Below are 20318 nucleotides of genomic sequence, written 5' to 3'. Positions count from 1 at the left end.
AATGAAAGAATTTTTCTTTTACTTTTTAAAAAGAAGAGTGAATTGGGAGGGTGTGGATAGGGAGAAAGGTGCAACATGAATGAATGGAAACCCTAAGTCTCTGTAAACTTTCATTAAAATTAATAACAAATATGAATAATTTTTATTTATTAAAAAGCAGTAAACTTCCTGGAAATTAGGTTATTTATCTTCTTTGCTATGTTTACTTACATACTGAATTTCTTCTTTAAAAAAATAACTAAGGTAGAGCTTATTGTGTATACTGTTTTGTATTTATATCCTAATGATTTTTTCCATTTTTTAATTTTTATTGCTTAGAATATTAACAAAAAATAGAATACAGGGGCATTAGGGATTTTTTGCAGGCATATTATTATTTATCTGTTTAATGTTTTACAGTTTATGAAGAAATTCCTATTAGCTAATTTAATTACTTAAATAATAGCTAACATTTAATTTAATACATACTGTGTATAAGGTACTTTTCAGGATTTAGGTTATTTCATATCATGAAGAGTGCATTATTGTCCTCATTTTACAGATTAAGACGTTTGAGGGGCAGAGTAGATGGCCTGTACTGCTAGTACGAGGTTCCCGTGTAATATCAACCCATGTTTGGTATTATTTCAACCTCGACTGTAACTAATCTGCTTTATACTTCCATATTTTACAAACTAAATATTAGTGCTTCTTCAAGAAATGTTTTATGGAGACTTAACCACATGAATTATATGTGAACACTGGGTTTTATAAATCAGTCTTGATTCCTTATGATCCCTGTAGTGTAATAAGCATGCTAGAGTATGGTCCCCAGAGCAGCAGTCTCTGTGTCTTCAGGAGCTGGCTACAACTATAGAATCCTGGATCCTAGTCAGAACCGCAAGGGAAGTGTGAGGGCCAAGGAGATAATGGGTTGTATTCCCAACCCAAAAGAAGAAAGTTCAAATCCACCAGTTGTTGTGCAGGAGAAAGATAGGGTATCTCTTCTCTGGAAGATATTTATAGCCTCTGAAAACTCATTGGAAGGTCAGCTATGAATCAGTTCCAACTAGATGGCAAAGACTTTGAAGAAGTTCTGGTTTTGCTTTTTTGGTTTGTTTTGTTTTTTAAAAAAACAAGAACAGTACTACAGAGGAGGAATGTTTACTGTGGTTAGAAAAGATTCTTTTCAAGTGCTTTAGAATTTAAAAGAATTCCTTTTAATTGCCACTTGCTCTTATCAGGTTTCTCACTTTCTCATTTTGAGTCTTTGTATGGTCTTGAAACAAAATTAAAATGTGAATTTCTGTGAACTTATTTCTACCTAATTGAAATTAAAAAAAAAAAACAAACCACAACAAACTGAAGAATTTGAGTCTGCATTTTAGCAAAATGTTCAGGACATTGAGGTGAACATTCCTGTTTCAGTAGCACAAGTCCAGAAGACACTCGCAGAATAGCTTGCACAAATCATAATAGTGGAGTTCAAGTAGGCATCTATTTCATCTGACAAGAAAATAATATGTCAGACTGTGACAGACTATTATACTACTTAAGATAGTATATGTTGTTGTTGTTGTTAGTGCCGTCAAGTCACAGGCGACTCATAGCGACCCTATGAAGGAGAGTCCTCAGTGCTTGGGTGTCTCTCATCCTCTCTCCAGGTTCATAGGGTTTCCGGAGGCAAGCTGTTACAGATGTGGATGCCACTCTGCCTTCCAAGCTTGTTTTAATCAGGGAGCTCCCCCCCACTCTTTGTCCGCATTGGGTAGCCAATCATTAACACATTTGACACACCAGTGTCACAGTGTTCAGCTTCACAGCAACCAAAAGTGAACATGGTATAGCAACTTGTACACTAAGGCTATATGACGTAGAGGAATGTCTGAACAAAAACAATGAGAGACTGGCCCGAAGGCTGCAGGTCCTCGGGCCCTTTTGGGCTTGAAGCCCTGTGCTGCCACCTTAAACCATAGGCCAAGCCTGGCTTGCCTGGCTCCTGGAGGCAGAGTAGTCCTTCGCGTCCGAAAACTGCTTCTCAGTCTCTTTGTATTGTACCAGTAATATTTGTTTAAAACCTATGTGAATTCATTCAAAAGTATTTAGTGGTATTTTTAAGAGTATTATTTTTGGGGCAGTCATATCTTATTCTAACCGATCTGAAGGTCAACTACAATAGCAACTTAGTATTGGAATTAATTTCTCTTTTAACCAACATTGATTAAGCCAGGGTAAAAATGGAGAAAGAAACTTATCAATTGGACCCCATTGTTAATTTTTAAGATGCTAATTAATTTAATGGAGCTTTGAAATGAAAACTTGCTTCCCCACCCCCTACCCCGTCCCTCCCCAGTTTGCCTACTGCGTCTTCCTAACACTGGATTTGTCATTTTTTTAGATGTGGAAGTTATGTACTATGACTGGATTTCTCTTTGTTTACATGGCGTCCTTATGGATTAGCAGGGTCTGTGCTTTAAGTATCTCCTAATGGTCCAAAGTTTAACCCAATAGATGCATTCATGTATTAATAAGCAACTGCTTTGTCAGAATGTTAGGAAGCACCACTGTGTTCCGCATGCACTGCTACTTACTAACACAGTAGTTAGACAACTCCTAACTTTAGATCACGTCCCAGACTAAAGAAGTAAACAATATTGAGGATGCAAAATGAGTTCCACTAAGTTCATGCACGAGCTCTTCTTAATATGCTAATACTATGTAGAAATGTAAATGCTTCTAGTTTATATTTTATATAATTAAGTTTGAGCATGACTTCATTTTTTGTTTGTTTTTCACTGAAATGTAAATAGAAATTTTAATTTGTCTCATAATGGATGCATCAAGTATTTTTATGATATCATCTACTTTGTTGATACAGTTTTATCTCATATGCTAGGAAATAACTTTAAAAAAATAATCACCATAGCTGTGAAGATGAGGCACTGGAAACCTTTTCCATCACCTGCCCAGACCCACTCTTTTTCCTTCATTCTCCTCATCTGCCAAACATTGCTGAGAAATGACTTTTCTTCTTACAGAAAAGTCTAAACCTGTAAGCCTAAGAGAGAATAAAAGTTATATTTTTTTTTTAAAAATTCCTTTTAGAGCTTCAAGTGCACAAGCATATTTCAGCAAGTAAGTACAGACTTTAAAAAAGCTGAAAAGTAAGGTTTGCTTTTCACCTCCATAACTATTGTTTTAATTATCTCAGCATCTACATATAGTAAGGGAAGGAAGCATTCACTTCTGTTTTGAAGAGCAGTTGGTTTGAACACAAATCAAGTCTTTTTCAGAATTTTAAAAATGCATTTTATTTTTCAGCAAAGATGTCAAGGAAGTTAAGCTTGCCTACTGACCTAAAGCCTGACTTAGGTAAGTAAAATAGAAACAGAAATCCATAGTCATTAAACTTCCTGTAATGGGAAGACAAAAATCAGACCATTAAACATTACGGTATGCTCGATTGCCATTGAATATTTAGGTATTAAAATGCTTATGGATTAACTATCTTTTGAAACAACTTCTGGCAGGCCAACTGTAAATTATAAAAGATAATCATAATTATAAGCAGCCCAAAATAATATATTTTCCAAGCCATCTTATCTAAATGATATTTAAATAAAATTTTTTATAAGATTAAAATTTAATTTCAGATTTTACTAAAGGCTGTTTTATGGCATTTAACCACCTGAAAATGTATTTTAAACACACTGTGTGTGTATGTATTCGCACATACCCACCATATGCATACACACATAGGCATACACATACCCACCATGTGCACACTTGTGTATATGTGCATATTAACTTATCTGTTTGAATTATAATAATTCAATTTTGCACTGTGATGAAACTCCCATATCAAGAATTATCATTACTGACTTTTTTACTGTTAATGCATTAGAAAATATTTCTTATTCCATAACAATTTCTATCTAAGTCATCTATTTTGAAAGCAGGACAAATGTACTCGGGCATTCATTTAGGTTTATATTTAACCCTGAAACAGTCCTTGATCTAAAATAGACACAAGTGATACTTCAAAAGAAGATAAAAATAAAATTCCATTTAATACATATAAAGCAGGGATCCTTTTTTAAACAAAACTCTTTTCTATTTCAGAAATTTCTGTTCTCTCAAATTTACCAGAAAAAGATTCTTTCACCCACTTCTGTCTTCTAAATAGCTATTTTTTCCCTTTGCATTTGCCCACTCACTTCATCTTCCCACTGTATATTTTGTAGATTCTATAATTATCTTCTTATGAAATAGTACAAATGAAGGTGTTTATAGGGCCATTTTGCATTTTAATATACTAAGAAAAAAACTTGTGAACTAGGAGTGAGTAGGCATAATAATCTTCTGCTGTTATCAATACAGATTTCTTTTCCTGAACATAGGAAAAACAAATTGATGTAATTCTGTAATATCACAGGTAAAGGAATAAGATTAAATACATGAAATATACAAAATGGTAAAAATAGTAGTTTCCATCACTGTAAAATGAAATACATAATTTTAGCAAGAATGTCTCTTAACCTTACACTTTTGATTTTTTTTCCCGATAGTAGAATCTGTACTTTTTATCAGTCTCTCAAAGTGGTCCACTATTTTGATAACATTAAATAATGTTAGTTAGAAGGATTTTGTGTCTTCTTCCATTTAAAAAAAAAATCTGAGAAAATATATGGAAGTATATTAAAGAGGTTTAAAAATACTAGAACCCATTTTTTTAAGTGTCCACATTATGAATAGTCTTATTTAATAAAATTTATACTCCATTCGAGCTCTTCCTTATTCAGTCTATGGTTTTACTCTTTCTACTTGTTTAAATGCCCAGATTGCAACTAACAATAGCAAAGGCAGTTGTAATTGGCTGTTGTACACCTTGAGCTGGTCTCTGTGTTGCCTAAGTAATTTCCTACAGGCTGCAGAAATTACTTTTCTGTAAAGCTTCTTGTTTTTTCATCTTGGATGCTCCTTGGTCAGGAAGGAATTGTGTAGAAGTGGATGATAATCCTCTTGATAATCTCGGACTTCCTGATGTTATGAAACTGTTGAGCTGTCATGCAGCTCTGAAGCTTCTGGAGGTTAAATTTTCTTTTTTTTTATAGGGAAATTGTGTTGAAGTATGTTTTCTTAGCAACCTTAACTTTCCAAATGCCATAGCGTCTAAGTGTCTTCTACTTTAATATGAATTATCTTTTAATGAACTAATTTTTAAGCCTAAACAAATCAATCTCTGTATTATGTTTTGAGATGAGGTTATAGAATTTTGTAACATATACCACTGCCTGTGGAGGAAAGAGAGAGAGAGAGAGAGAGAGAAGGAGGGAAAGGGAGAGAGGGAGGGAGATGGAGATAGATAAATATATATAATTTAATATATTCTCTTGATATTATAAAAATATAGTAGTGATATTGTTGTTAGGTGTCATTGAGTTGAGTACAACTCATAGCGGTCCTATGAGCAAAAGATCCAAACCCTGTTCTTTCCTGTGCCATCCTCACAATTCCTGGCCCTCAGAGCCCATTGCATCAGTTGCCTTGTCAATCCACTTTGTTGAGGGTCTTCCTCTCCTTCGTCAACCCTCCACCCTTCCCAAAATCATGTCCTTTTCAAGGAATAGCACCTCCTAGCAATATGTCAAAGTATGTGAGGCAAAGCCTTATCATACTTGCCTACAAAGAGCACTCTGGCTGCACTCTCTCCAAGACATACCTATTCATTTTCTTGGCCGTCCATGGGATGTTCAGTCTTCTTCTCCAACACCACAGCTCAAAGGCATCAGTTCTTTTTCTGTCATCTTTCTTCATTGCCTTGGATGCATAGCTAGTAATCAGAAAGACCATGGCCTGAATCAGATGCACCTTAGTCCTCAAACTGACATCACTACTCCTCAGTCCCTCTGATCCTAGAGGCTTACTGCCTCTGAAAGCCCGCTAGAGGGTCAGCTGTGCATTGGTTTCAACTCAGTGGCACATGGCAACAACACAGCTCTGTTTGTTTAACTTACCCCGTTTCTGTAAATCAAACAACAGGGATCTGCAGCATCTGACTTAGTACGAGTAGTTATAATTCATGAGCTGTTCCAAGTACTGACTCACCTTGAACCCCAGTTATAAGCAGATGAAATAAGCATCCTAACTCTATCCATTGCATCTATATTTTGGAAAACTCAGGAGGCTTTGGTGGGTGGTTTTGGTTTTGTGTTGGGTTTTGGTTTTTTTTGTTTTGTTTTTATTGATCTTTATTAGGCTTTTATTGGTCACATATTTTTATAGATAAGATATATCATAAAAAATGTCGATGTAGATGATGAATTTTATATAGTTAAATTAACCATTTAAATGAGAATACTGGTTGCTTGGCCTGTAAATAACAGTGTAGACTCTTCTGAACCACTCACTGTAATTTTAATCGCTGTCTAGAATAGACTTTTTATAGGGTATTTATATTGAAATTGTTGTTATCAGACCATCTTGTATCATCCCTTTCCATTGCTGTCACTACATCACCACCAAAAACATGTTGATTTTCCTTGTGCTATGTGTGTTTTGTTTTAAATAACATTACATGTAATTATCATAGGAAAATAACTTAAGATTTTTAATATTTGGAGTCAATACCATATTACAAACTCATCCAGTAATGAGCTATTTGACCATGGAAAGTAATTTTTTATTCAATAATAGATCTTTTCCTACCACACCATAATCTACAACAGGAAATGCAGTTTCAGGCAAAAGGAAGATATTTTTAGAAATCAAAATTAGGAATGACCTATTGCTTTTGTCAGGACTAGAATTTTTATTGTTCACAGAGGCTAGCTATCATTGTAATTGCTCTATATAGTCTTATTTCAGGGAAGGTTTTCCAATTTCTATGAATATAAATCTTGATTGTATAGTTTTCCACTTGAGGATAACTGAAATTCCATTACACTTTTTCTGTTTAGTAAAATGCAACTTAAAAGTCTGTAGGGTTTTTTTTCCTTTTTTCTCTTAAGATAGCAATGAAAGTATGTGCTTTGAGAAATAGTTTATCAGATGTAAACAGTAGAAAGTACTGAGAATTTAAAATATTTTAATAGTGTAGCAAAAATACGGTTTCTTGCATATTCTCAACTGTACATCTGTCTTGGGCAAGTATCAAGCAAGTACCTTTTACACGCAAGGTGCTGATGTCAGGAACCACAATTCTCTTTAAGAAACATCTAGTCACTTTAGTGTGGGACGTGTCATCAAATAACTGCAGCACAAATATATTTTATGGATGATAGAGAGTTTAAAAACAAACTCAAGAAACGAAAAAGAGAAAAAATATTTTGATGGAATCAGGATAAACTTCATGAAGTCAGCATACTTGAGTCAGAGAAAAGTCATGATCAGTAGCTAACGGAGGAAGGTCAGCGTGCCAGTCAATCCAGAAAGAATGAGAAAAACACCCGAAGCCTGGCAAATGCAGATTATCTTTGGAGAACATCAAATACCCCAGTTTGTTTGCCATGGTGAACTGGAATTGAACAGCATTAGAACATTGGGCCAAGAGGAATTAGGGCCTTTGACCGTGGACTGCCAGAAGAACAAGCAGATCTGGCTTGGAGAAGGTGTAGCCTGAGTGCACCTTGGAGGCAAAGGTGATTAAACTACACGTCACATACGTTGGGCATGTTGCTAGGAGAGGCTAGTTATTGGAGAGAGACATCATCCTTGGGAAGGTGGAGGGCCAGCGAAAGAGATGAAGACCCTCAACTTTGTGGATTGACACAGTGACTGTGGTAGTGGGCTCAGGTACGTCAGAGATGGTGAAGCTGACACAGGATGGGCCAAGGTTCAGAGCTGCTCTTCATAGTGTTGCTATGAGTTGTACTCGACTCAACGGCACCTACCAACAATTTTGTGAAGCATCATAGAGCTTGTAAGTAAAGTGTGAATATGGAGATAGATAAAGAGAATCATCTAAGAATTTTTTTTAAATCCAAGTCACAGAATTATAACTGCGTTTGGTATAATCTAATTGGGACCAGTTTTCGATAGGGATTATAAAGGAAGGGAGATAGCTGAGACTGTGCCATAACCTCAGAGAAAATCCGGAGTTGCTGTATAAGAGTAATGAACACTGAGGGGAAACAGAGCAGTGAAATAGAATGTCACACCCAACTCAGCATCCCCAAAGATGTGTTGAAAAAGTAAAGGGGGAGCAAGGGAAGCCCAATTCAGATGGAGTATTATTTCTTGGATAATAGGGCTGTCATTAAAAATAGTGCCTTTAGGAAAAATTAGTACTCCAGAGAATTAAAAAAAAAAATACATTGAGCACAGAAAATACAGCAAAAAAAGGAGTGAAAGTTTTGAATAAAGGTTCCCCCCACTATCCAAGGGTAGAGCAAGCCTACAAAACCTTTCATAAGCCAAAGTGGCGTGAAGCAATTAGCATTAATCAATGGGAGAAAAGACTTGAGACATTTCTAAAATATAACGTACCAAATAGCACATTAAGACTTAAAATAACACTAACAGTTAGTGTGTACAGTCTTCCCAGAGTTCAAAACGATAATGACGAGATGCTGAACGTAGTTCCTAGCCCAGAGGCTGAAGACGCCACTCATGCGCCAGGTACACACGCCGCTTCAGCTGCCCACCAGAGGACAAATACTGAACGCTAGTTTTGCTTCTCACTTTTTTTTAAAGTAAAAATCCTCTTTGAAGTTCTTTCTGTTAACAAATAGAAGTATTAAAGAAGTCTTTATTAAAAGTAAAGTGGCCTATAGCAAACTCACAAAGCAAGGCTTACCTGTGTATCATATAGGTTTCCTTTTCAGTTCAATGAGAGCCAGGGAAAAGTAGTCACGTGCCTGATAGCAAGTCAAGTCTGAGCCAGATACCAGCTACACATTTTTATGTGAAACGCCTTAGATATGACGACAGTAAAAATGACATGCAAGAAGATTTCGAGTTGAGTTGCTGTTAAGACTTATTATTCCTAGCTACCATCAATGTGAGTCCTGCCCAGGACAGTACCATGTATGTGGCAGGTAGACAGGACTTGGGGTTTTCAAGGCGTTGCCCTTTCAGAACTAAATCCAGCTTTACTTTATGCCATTTCACTATTGTAAACTCCTCCTTTCAGCATGGAAAAAATAGTAAGGATTTTTTACATGTCGAAAATGTAAAATAGCCACACTTTTATAGCTCTACATAAGCATGAATTCTCTTACCCAGGGAAGAAACAGGACTATGAGAAAGCGCTTGGTCAGATCTGGGATGAGAAGTGTCTGGACGCTGGCGGGGCTGCACCAGAGAGCTGATGGGTCACATGCACATGATTGAGAAGTCAACTGGTGCACTCAGCTCAGTGCTAAGAAGTGGGCCTTTATTCATTTGCATCTTATTTTTAACCAAGAGGAGGGAAATCACTAGCATAAAAGCAGGTTGTTTTTTCTGAGTATTAAAAAATTTAGATTGTGCTATATAGATTTTTCCTTTTTACAGATAAACTGCTTAGCCAAATTTATACCGCCACTGAAATCCCCTACTTTATAGCTTGAGCAGTCTGATTTACAACATTTTTAAAAATCATTTTAGATGTGAAAGATAATTCCTTCAGCCGATCACGGAGTTCCAGTGTAACCAGCATTGATAAAGAATCTCGAGAAGCAATCTCTGCCCTTCATTTCTGTGAAACTTTCACCCGGAAGGCGGACTCAGCCCCTTCACCATGCTTGTGGGTCGGGACGACGTTAGGAACAGTGCTTGTGATTGCACTGAACCTGCCCCCAGGAGGGGAGCAGAGGCTTCTCCAGCCTGTCATCGTGTCTCCAAGCGGTACGTACACTCTGGCACTGCAGGTAACTGTCTAGAAAGGTGTAACGGACTTATTCAGTGGAAAGCTTGTGTTTTTTTTTTTTGCTATTGAATTGAACTGGATTTTCTAAGCTTTAAATTTCATTTCACAGTGATTGTTTTTATGTCTTAAGTGATGTCGTACATCACTTATTTCTCCTGAGAATTTTATTTGTACAGCCATTCAGGTTATTCATTTCCTCTAACTGTATGATCATGTCTAGCACAAAAGATGAAAAAAAATTCTTTTTATAAAGTATGTATCCATTACTTTAAAACCCGTGTTCTACAAGCAAAAGGATGGTACATACTTGTGAGAAAAATTGCAAAGTATAATTTTTAAACCTCTTAGATTTTTTTAGTCTCAAATATTTTAGACATTAAGAAAAGATGACTTAATACTAACTTTTATAAAGGATAAATATGTACTCTCTTCAAATGTTAAATCAGATTGGATTTTTTAATTTTGTGGATGTGGACTGAGGTCTGAAGATGTGAGAATTCTGTTTTTCATAATGATTTATGTAGTGAGTCTCAATAATACTTGAAATTTATGATTATTTTAATGTTTCTTTTATTAACTATTGTTACACTAAAATGATTTATTGAGGTGAGTGTGTGGAATGCAGAGTTGTTAGATTAAAGAAAACAAGTGATGTAATAATGATATATTCACTAATTTGTTTTATTAGCAAGTAGCAGATATATACATAAGTTATGAAAAACTGGGAAATGAAAATCAAAAGGTTAGCAGTAATTATTTTACAGTGGGTTTTTTATCATTTTTTTCTTCCTTTTGCTTATTTGTAGTTCTAAATTTTTTACAATATATCAGTTTATAAGATTTGTTTCCAATAAATAAAAATGAGAGCAAGCAGGATTAAACATATATAGTTAATATTAACCACCCTAAAATATTTTGAATATTTTTTTTGCTTGGGGAAAATATCCCAAACAAATCAGCTGTGAATTAATCCCAAAATAATTTTCAAATGTATAAAGAAACTGCGGAGTTCTTTCTTAGTGAGGTTTTTTCCTGTATTTATTTATTTTTAAAGGCTGTTATATCAGAATTGGAGGAAACGGCTCTCACTCACTTGGAGCAGATGATGGATTCAGACTAGCTGAACCGCTGTCATTTGGTTAACAGTCCAGTACTTTGTGGATTAGGCCACCAGAGCTGCCTAAATTTGCTAGGAGCCACATTTAAGAAGCATAAAACAGAAATTATTGTGTTTTTTGTCCTGATAGTACACCATAGTTTAAAGAAGCCAGATATGAAGTGCTTGATAGCCACTCATGGGCAGTGGTTGTCATCTCGTAACCAAGTCACTGGCTCAGATACACCTTAGTACATTTGGTGTATGTGAAGGGAGACATAATTCCAAACAACTTCATTTATCAGTGAGTTAAATAAGTGCATTCAATCTGTTGATGAAGATATCTGTTATTTACTAAACTTCTCTGTTATAGGCACTCTACTGAGGTTAAAAGGTGCAATCCTGAGAATGGCGTTTCTGGATACCACAGGCTGCTTGATGCCACCAGCATATGAACCCTGGCGAGAGCACAATGTCCCCGAAGAGAAGGATGACAAGGAGAAGTTGAAAAAGCGGCGGCCAGTCTCAGTATCCCCCTCATCTTCTCAGGAAATAAGTGAGAACCAGTATGCAGTGATATGCTCGGAAAAGCAAGCAAAAGTCATCTCACTGCCAAACCAGAACTGTGTTTATAAGCAAAACATCACAGAGACCTCATTTGTCCTCCGTGGAGACATCGTGGCGTTGAGTAACAGTATCTGCCTTGCGTGTTTCTGTGCCAATGGACATATTATGACTTTTAGGTAAAAATGATGTCATTCTGTTTACATCAAATTAGCATTTTTCCTTCATATCACAATTTTACAGACTTTTATCTGGTTCAAAAGAAAATCAGTTTTTATTTATTAAAATCTTATTTATAGAGGATTTCTTTTTCATTCAGCAAAAGTGTTCACCTCTGATGATCCAGTTGTTTGTTGTTGTTGTTGTTGTTGTGTACCATCAAGTGTAACTGACTCATAGCTGACCCTCCAGCAGGTTCTGAGAGACAGTAAATCACACAGGAGGAGATTTCCTTTCTTTATCCCACAAAGCATCTGGTGGATTCAAACTGTGAGCCTTTGGGATTGCAGTGCAGCTTCTTAACACTAGCCCACAGTCTGAAAAATAAAGCTTCTGAGCTCTTTACTATTTTTACTTTCTGTAGGAATTTGTTCAAGACTAAAGCATACACTGTGGTTATTAGTAACAAAGGTTTCTGTTTGAATTTTGTTTTTCTCCAAGTTTGCCAAGTTTAAGGCCTCTGTTGGATGTCTATTATTTGCCACTTACCAACATGCGGATAGCCAGAACGTTCTGCTTCACCAACAATGGACAAGCATTGTACCTGGTTTCACCAACAGAAATCCAGAGATTGACGTATAGTCAAGAGACCTGTGAAAATCTTCAAGTAAGTTAGAAACATTTTCCTGTAGTGTGTTCAGAGCTGTGACGCCCCCCCACCTCCTGGTGATCCTAGTTACAGAGAACTGCTGCATTGGATTTTCTTGGCTGTGGCCTTTATGGAAGACAATTGTCAGGCCTTGCCTTCTGCATTCCCATTGGGTGTATTCAGACCACCAACCCTCATTGAGTGGCTGATAAAAATTACTCGTGTCTTCCAAGCTCTAAGACGCCTTCACTCTGTTAATGCCTTACACTTACAGGAAGTTGCTCTTGTTTGAGTTTACAAAAGAATCCCCAGGGAAACACAAGACTTTTTATGAATCATTCCACTGTGTGATTTAAGATGCCTGTGGGAAAAAAGGCCTTCATCAGACTGTTAGAATACGGCAGACTTTTAATCACTCTAGTTTTCTTTCTTCCCAATGATAATGGCAAACAATCCAATTTGTAATACATTATATATCCTTTCCCCACAATCAAAGAGCTCTGCTGGCTCTAGGGTGAAACACTTGGCTGCTGACTCAAGAGTTGACAGTTCAAACCCAAAGCCTTTAGTTAAGATTAAAGTCATTACCACGGTTAATTCCAGTTCATAGCACAGGACAGAGCAGAACTACGGCGTGAAGTTTACAAGGCTGTAAGTCTTTGTGGAAGCAGGTTGCCACATTTTTTCCCTGCAGAAGAGCCGGTGGGTTTGAACCACTAACCTTGCCCTTGGTAGTTTAGTATTTTAACCGCTGCATTCTCTGCCAGGTGTTCTTGCTTTTTTCCTGTAGTGCCACTATGAGTCAGAATCAACTTTCTGGCAATAGATGGCTTAAGCCCTTCTAAAAGCAACATGTTAAATGGAAAGAATTATAGCCATTTTAGTTCAAATTATGTGACACCTTCTTGTCAATTACAAGATTGTGTAAGAATATTTTAAAAAAGATATTAAAAAAAATTCTCCCTTCTTAAGTTTGTTTTTTATTTGAAAGATCAGGAATTTTTTAAACCAAGAGCTCCATCCCTTTTATTATTTGAGTGCTGATGTGCTTACATGTATATATTAGAAATGAATATTTCACTTCACTTTATAAAATAATAAAAGTGTACTTATAATATTGAGCTTAAAGTGTTTGTTATTTGGAGTTAGCCACTACTTGGAAGAATTTGTGAAATCTTGCAATTATTCAACTCTATTTTACTTGTTTATAAATTTGATATTTTGAACATGATCTTTAGAAGCAAGAAGACTGTTCAAGTTTTGCTAATTGCTAATAATTATCATTTAGTCACTTAGTATGTCTGATAGTCATAATTTCTAAAATTAGACTAAAAATACATAGTTAGGGGGTCAAGTATTGATTACAAGACAGTGCCCATAAAATGTTTGCCATTCTACCTGGTACACAACACAGTATGTGTCTAGTGAGTATCAGGTGTTTGCTGTTATAGTTTTAGTAAGGTAAAACCTATCCTGAAAGATAATGCTATAAATATTTACAGTAAAATAAAATTGTTGTTGCTGTTAGTTGACATTCATTGCCCTTTCGGAAGCTAATCTCTAGACCTGTTTTCCAAAGTGCTTGTGGGTGAGTTCAAGCCACAAACCTATCAGCTTGGAACAGACATTTGTACCACCTAGCAGCTATTTTTTTTTAAGTTTTTTTTTAATTTTTATTTTATTACCTTTTGTGTGTATACCGTCAAATTGGATCTGACTGGTACAGAAGGAAATTGTCCCTCCTTCCCCAGAAGAGCACCTGGTGGATTCGAACCGTGTGCATCTGGGCTTGCAGTGCAGCTTCTTGCCACTAGGCCACCAGAGCTCCCCTCTAGCAGCTCTTTTAACTGAATTAGTTATATGGGGTTGGTTGATTATTTGTTTTTAATTTTACATTGGTTTGCATACAAAGTTTGTATACTTTTTAAGAATTACATGTGCTTTAGACTTAAATTTCCCAGTTTACATTTGGATGATTTTTTTCTACTTAAGATTATTTTAAACTTAAGATTCTTAAGCTTTGAAGTTAAAATATTGCTTTTAATGACAATAAGCCTTTAAATTCCCACTTACTTTTTTTAATGGTAAAATACTCTATTAAGATAAAATACGGACATTTGAGTATGGTCTCATATCCAGAGGCATCAGTTTCATTCATCACTTTTATAAGATCATTAATTCTAGCCTTTGGGCAATATTTTATTTTTTTACCTTCTTTTTCCTTTTATTTATCTTTTTGTTTTGTTTTTGGTAAGTTTTTTTGTCAATATTTTTACCTCATTCTTTAATAGAAGTCAGTAGATGCAGCTGCTGCTGCTGTTGTTAAGTGCCATCGAGTTGCAGGCGACTCATAGCGATGCTATGAACAAAGTCCTGGACATTTCCTGTATAACTTTCGTCCTTTTTCCAGGTTCACAGGGTTTCCAGAGGCAAGCTATTGTGGAAGCAGATGCCACTCCTGCTTCCAAGCTTGTTTTAATCAGGGAGCTTCACTAAACACTGTCCACCATGGGCAACAGTCTTCAGCTTCACGAGTTACCTCTGAACAGCAAGTGGACATACCAGGGTTATACAACCTAGAAGAATATTTCACCAAAAACAATTAAAGGCAGGCCTGAGGGCCGCAGAATAGAGACACCCACCTTTGGCTTGGGAGCATGGCTTTCTGTCCGCTGGGCCAACTGCTTGCTCTCTCTTTCTCTATGCTTATTCTTTAATAGAAGTCAGTGGAAGCTACTGTAAATTTTATGTTTAAATGAAATGCCCTTTTAAACTCATTTTATCAATTTCTTTTAAAAATATGTTCTGTATGCCTCCGTGATTCCAAAGTAAGTGACATATATGCTGTCAGGGCTAGTGGCTTGTGGTAGAATGTTATCCTTAGGCAGGAGTAGCACTTTCTTTACCACCATGTTCCCAGAAACTGTAAAATAATTCCTGGTTGAAGATTTATTGAATGACAGAGTCTGTGAACTTTGTAAACCCTGTTCTTTAGCTCCGAGAGTATTCTTTTCTTTTTCACTGAGTCATTCACTTAAGTTTAAACAAAATATAAAGTAGATGATACCTCTGAAAACAATGATTTTTCAAGACCTTAGAGATCAGAGAACAAAATGATGTAATCCTGGGTGATCAAGAGCAGAGAATGTGAACCCTGCAGTCGCCCAAGTTTAGTGACTTGATGGATTTTCTAGGAGAGTTGCACTATACTGCTGTGTCAGAACCAACTCGTAGCTGACTCAGGAGAATATTGCTCATCTTTCTCCCCAGGAACAGCTTGTGGATTCAGACCTTGTGCCTTTAGGTTGGAAGATAACTCCTTACCACTAAGCCAATCAAGCTCACTAGGAGAGTGCAGGGAGGGGGCAAAGCTTGGCAGGCTTCCTGAGCTGAAAAGATGGAACTTAGAGTCTGAGAAGACCAAGTCAGTTAGTGGTCTTCGAATAGCTTGGTGGTGGTGGTGTTATGGACCAGCAAGTCAGAACCAACCCATAGCAGACCCTCCAGCAAGTTTTCAGAGGCAGTAAATTATACCAAGAGGAGATTTCCCATCTTTCTCCAGCAAAGATGCTGGTGGATTCATACAGCCTTTGGGATTACAGTGCAGCTTCTTGCCACTAGGCCATGAGAGCTCCCTAGAATAGATTTAAAAAGAGAATTACGCAGAGAACCCTAGCGATTTGCAGAAGATCCTCCAAGAATACTCAGCAGAATCCTGCTCAGACCGACAGTGAAAGGACCAGCTGAAAAAATTAGTTCAAACTGTTGTTACAGTTCGTCCTACTAAGATTAATAGCAGATGGTTTATAGGAAGTGCCAGGTCGACATAGTCCCAAATGCTTAACAGGCTATAAAAGTCCTTACTTTCTAACATTAACAGCTCCATCCATGGCTCAGTTCCCCAATTCCTCAGTGGCCCTTGGGTTCAATGATTCACGAGAGGGTCTCTCAGAGACTCATGTGACCATAGATACGCAGGCAGGTTTCGGAGAAACTGGTGAGCAGTGGGCCAAGATCCTGTCGACCGTTGGTTGTGGCACAGCTAAATGGCCACTGTGGGTGATGCGTTGTTGGCGTGTAAACTAGTGAGACTAGGAATCCAAGATCCTGTCGACTGTCGGTTGTGGCACAACTAAATGGCCACTGTGGATGATGCGTTAGTGGTGTGTAGACGAGTGAGACTAGGAATCCAGGATCCTGTAGAATATCAGTTGTGGTGTAACTAGAGGCGAGTGGGTGGTGCAGGCTGAATGCTGATTCCTAGGAGAGCAGTCCACAAGAAAAAGTGCCTAGCGCTGACGTGAGGCTTATATCCCATCCTCATTTCTCTTTCCTTAATACAATGACTTCAGCACAAAATAAACAGTTGATGATTGCCTAGGAAAGACATCCAAATGATAAACCTTACACACCTAGAGGCACCACACCTGCTGCTCACACAGGGCCAAAACAGTATTTGTAAGCAATTCAGCATAGAAAACTCATCATTCATGGGAGTGTTTGTTTCCTGCCACTCCTATAACAAGTAACTGTTAACTTGATAGCCCAAAGCAGCTGTATTTCTTTTTCCGTTGTTCTAAAAACTTTAGATCACAATGACTCACCGAGTCAAAGCCAAGAAGTTGGCAGGACCAGGCTCCCTCCTGAGGTTCTAGGGGATAGTCCATTGCTTGATCTCCCAGCTGGTCATGGTTTCCAGCATTCCTCAATCTGTGGCTGCCTCGCTCCAGTCTCTGCCTTCCTGGTCACACTGCCTTCTCTGCTGCGTGTTTCCACTGCTCTTTCTCATAAAGACACTTGTAATTGGATTGAGATTTTGCCAAGCTAATGATGGCCCATCACTTCCTGTTACGATTCATAGCCTCAGATACCCAGTGAAGGGTCACTGTGAGTTCGAACCAACTTGATGGCAGTGAATTTTCTGTGTGAGGATCATATCCCATAATAAGAACCATAGGTTAATCACATCTACACAGAGCCTTTTCCCTTATAACGTGTTAGCTCCGGGGGCCAGGTATTGTAAGCAGGTGCTGTCAACTTGGGTATGACTCACAGTAACCCTGGGAACAGACCTGAACCATTTCCTGTCCCGTGCTGTCCTCAAAATCTCAGACACACCTGAGCTCATTGCTATAGTCGCTGTGTCTGTCTGTCTCATTAGGAGGCTTCCTCTCCTTCCCTGACCTTCCACCTTTCCCAGCATGTTTCTTTCCAAGGAGTAGCCTCTCTTAGCAACATGTCCAGAACATGAGGGATGAAGCTTTGCCAGCCTGGCCTCCAGGGAGCGCTTTGTCTGCACTTTGTTCAAGACATTTGACAGTCCATGGAATAGTCAGTCCTCTAACGCCACAACTCACAGACATCAGTAATTCTTCTTTCATTCTTATTCGTTGCCCAGATCTCAGATGGGTAGCACTTGATTGAAAAGACCATGGCCTGAATCAGATACACTTTAGTATTCCAGCTACCATCGTTGGGACCTGGTGTTTTTTTAGTTCCCATTAGTTGGCGTATTATAATGGAATATTGGATAAAGTACTCAGGAAGATAATCCGGCAGTATTAGCCAGTCAGTGGTAGATGGAACACTTCTCCTGACCTGCCTGACCAGCCTCACTGCAGTTGAGTCTGATCCCACTCAGACCAACGCCATAGAACAGGGTGGAATTGCCCAGAGGGTTTCCAAAACTGTAGGCCATCATGGAACCAGACCGCCTCGGCTTTCTCCAGCAGAGCAGATGATGGACAGAAACCACTGCCCTTTCAAACATTTGAAAGCTGTGCGACTAGGGATCCTTTTAAATCGTAGAAGCAAAAGCCAAAAGTTTCAAACCATTTTCTGGTATCCCAGGAATGAAACTCAAGACCATAGAAGTTGTTGTTGCTGTTAGATGCCGTTGAGTCAACTACTACTCATGTTGTTGTTCTACACCATCAAGTTGCATGTGACTCAAAGCGACCCTATCCCTATGTACAACAGCTCTGAACGCTGCTCTCTCCTGAGCCAACCTCATTGTCTCCAAAACACCTACCCTATTACCTGAATCAGTCCATCTCATCCAGGGTCTTTCTCTCTTGTGCTGTTCTTCCATCCTCCCAAGCATGATGTCCCTCTCCAAGGACTAGTCCCTCCTTGCAACATGTCCACAGTATGTCAGACGAAGCTTCAGAATCCTTGCCTCCAAGGAGCAGCGTGGTTTCACCCTCTCTAGGATGAACCTGTTTGTTCTTCTAGCAGTCCATAATATATTCAAGACTCTTCTCCAGCACCACAGCTCAAAGGCAGCAGTTCTTTTTCTTTAATTCCTATTCATTGTCCAGTTTCTGATGTATAGCAAGTGATTGCAAAGACCATGGCTTATTGTTCATACTAACCCAATAGATCGATCTGAACCTTGGCCTGGCCTGCATCATCGTCACGGCCTCTGAAATGCTTGAGCCCATTGATACAGTCACTGTGTCAGTCCAACTTATTGAGGATCTTCCTCCCTTTTGATGACCGTCCACCTTTCCCAGCATGATGGCTTTTTCCCTAAGATCACTTCTGGAAGGTAAATTAGAGGAAATAAAAAATACCTAACACCAAAAATTTTAAACAAAACTTTAGTAAGGTGACGCTAACAATATGTTGAAAGGATAATGATTAAGTGTCATTTAAGCATCATAATTAAAAGCTTATTCCTATAATACAGGGTTACTTGACACTTAAAAATTAAGATCAGTGCCATTAGGATTTGACAAAAATGAACATTCCTCTTTAATTTAAAAATAATCATGAACAAGCTAGAAACAAGAATATTGAGCATATATTCCAAAAGCCTAGACTTAGGTCAACATAATGAAAACCAAAATTCCTTCCGTGATAATTGTGAATAAAGAAAAAGGTCCACTCTGCTCACTCTCGTTCAGCATTAAGGTTCTAGCCAATCAGGCAAGGAAAAGACATCTTGATTAGAAAAGTAATGCTGATTGATTCGGCTCATTTATAATAGAAAATCTAATGAAATCTTAAATAGTGACAAGGTACTAGAACTAATGAGTATGTTTCACAAGGTTGCAAAGAAGGGATTCTAACCAAAATAGCAAATGAGCCCTAGAGTTTAGTCTTCGGAATCTCATACCTGCTAGGTTGCTGTGCATTAGAGCTGATTATCTGACTTTCATTAGCCGTAGATCTTAGCAGATACTGTTAGATCCTTAAAAGAGATTACAGTGTGAGTTTTCTGAATTCTAGTTTTCCTGAAACTTTTTAACAAATACAATTTATTCTTATTTTGAAGGAAATGTTGGGTGAACTCTTCACTCCGGTAGAAACACCCGAAGCACCAAACCGGGGATTCTTCAAAGGCCTGTTCGGAGGTGGTGCCCAGTCTCTTGATAGAGAGGAACTATGTAAGTTCATTTATTTCATTTGTGTCGTGTAACCTGGGAATATATTCAGGTGCTAGAGCCCTAAGCCCCTAGCTGAAGCAGATCAATATGTTCTCTGAAGGCATGTATCATATTCTAAACCTTCAAATTATTTTTGCAAAAAGTTTTCACGCATAGTCACAGATAAATGGGACTCAACACACTATGAGTAATGAAACAGAAAAAGCAAAAGCAGAATAAGTATTTCTGATACCAGAATGATCCCAAACAAGCTATAGAATAACTCTGCATATTGTGTTCATGGGGCTAAATGTGATGCCTAAAAATATTATCAAGAAATTGAAAAATAAGACAGAAGCAATTATCAAAATGTGGTACAAGGAAGCAAAAGAACATAAAACACAGTTGTTGTTGTTGTTGTTATTGTTGTTGAGGTTGAGTACCTTTGAGTCGGAATTGACTCGTAGCTGACTCTCCACAGGTTTTCAGAGGCAGTAAATCACACACGAGCCCATATTCCACGCACAGAGCAGCTGGTGGATTAAAGCCATGTACCATTGTGTTGAAGCAGGATTTAGAAGAGGCTGTGGCTGAAAGAATACCAGAAGCATTGTCTCTTTGTGCCTTATAGACTATGCAAAGGCATTTGAC

The 20318-nt window shown here is 37.8% G+C and overlaps 1 protein-coding gene across 3 annotated transcripts in view; it reads left to right on the top strand.

Annotated features, from left to right (window-relative positions):
- Window positions 1-20318, top strand: part of STXBP5 (syntaxin binding protein 5 (tomosyn)) — a 210740-nt gene that overhangs the window by 172601 nt on the left and 17821 nt on the right. For 2 of the 3 annotated variants that reach the window (XM_006891652.1, XM_006891651.1), the window contains 5 exons: window positions 3301-3351; window positions 9568-9807; window positions 11299-11668; window positions 12150-12315; window positions 19577-19688. In XM_006891652.1, the coding sequence (XP_006891714.1) occupies window positions 3301-3351; window positions 9568-9807; window positions 11299-11668; window positions 12150-12315; window positions 19577-19688 (939 nt within the window). The remainder of the gene's footprint in view (window positions 1-3300; window positions 3352-9567; window positions 9808-11298; window positions 11669-12149; window positions 12316-19576; window positions 19689-20318) is intronic. The other variant, XM_006891653.1, reaches the window with a different exon arrangement.

This window comes from Elephantulus edwardii, unplaced genomic scaffold (assembly GCF_000299155.1).
Source record: "Elephantulus edwardii isolate Elephantulus edwardi_28Jun2011 unplaced genomic scaffold, EleEdw1.0 scaffold00102, whole genome shotgun sequence".
Taxonomy (NCBI): Eukaryota; Metazoa; Chordata; class Mammalia; order Macroscelidea; family Macroscelididae; genus Elephantulus; species Elephantulus edwardii.
The sequence above is the reverse complement of the archived record's forward strand: the minus strand, read 5'-3'. Positions and strand labels throughout refer to the sequence as shown.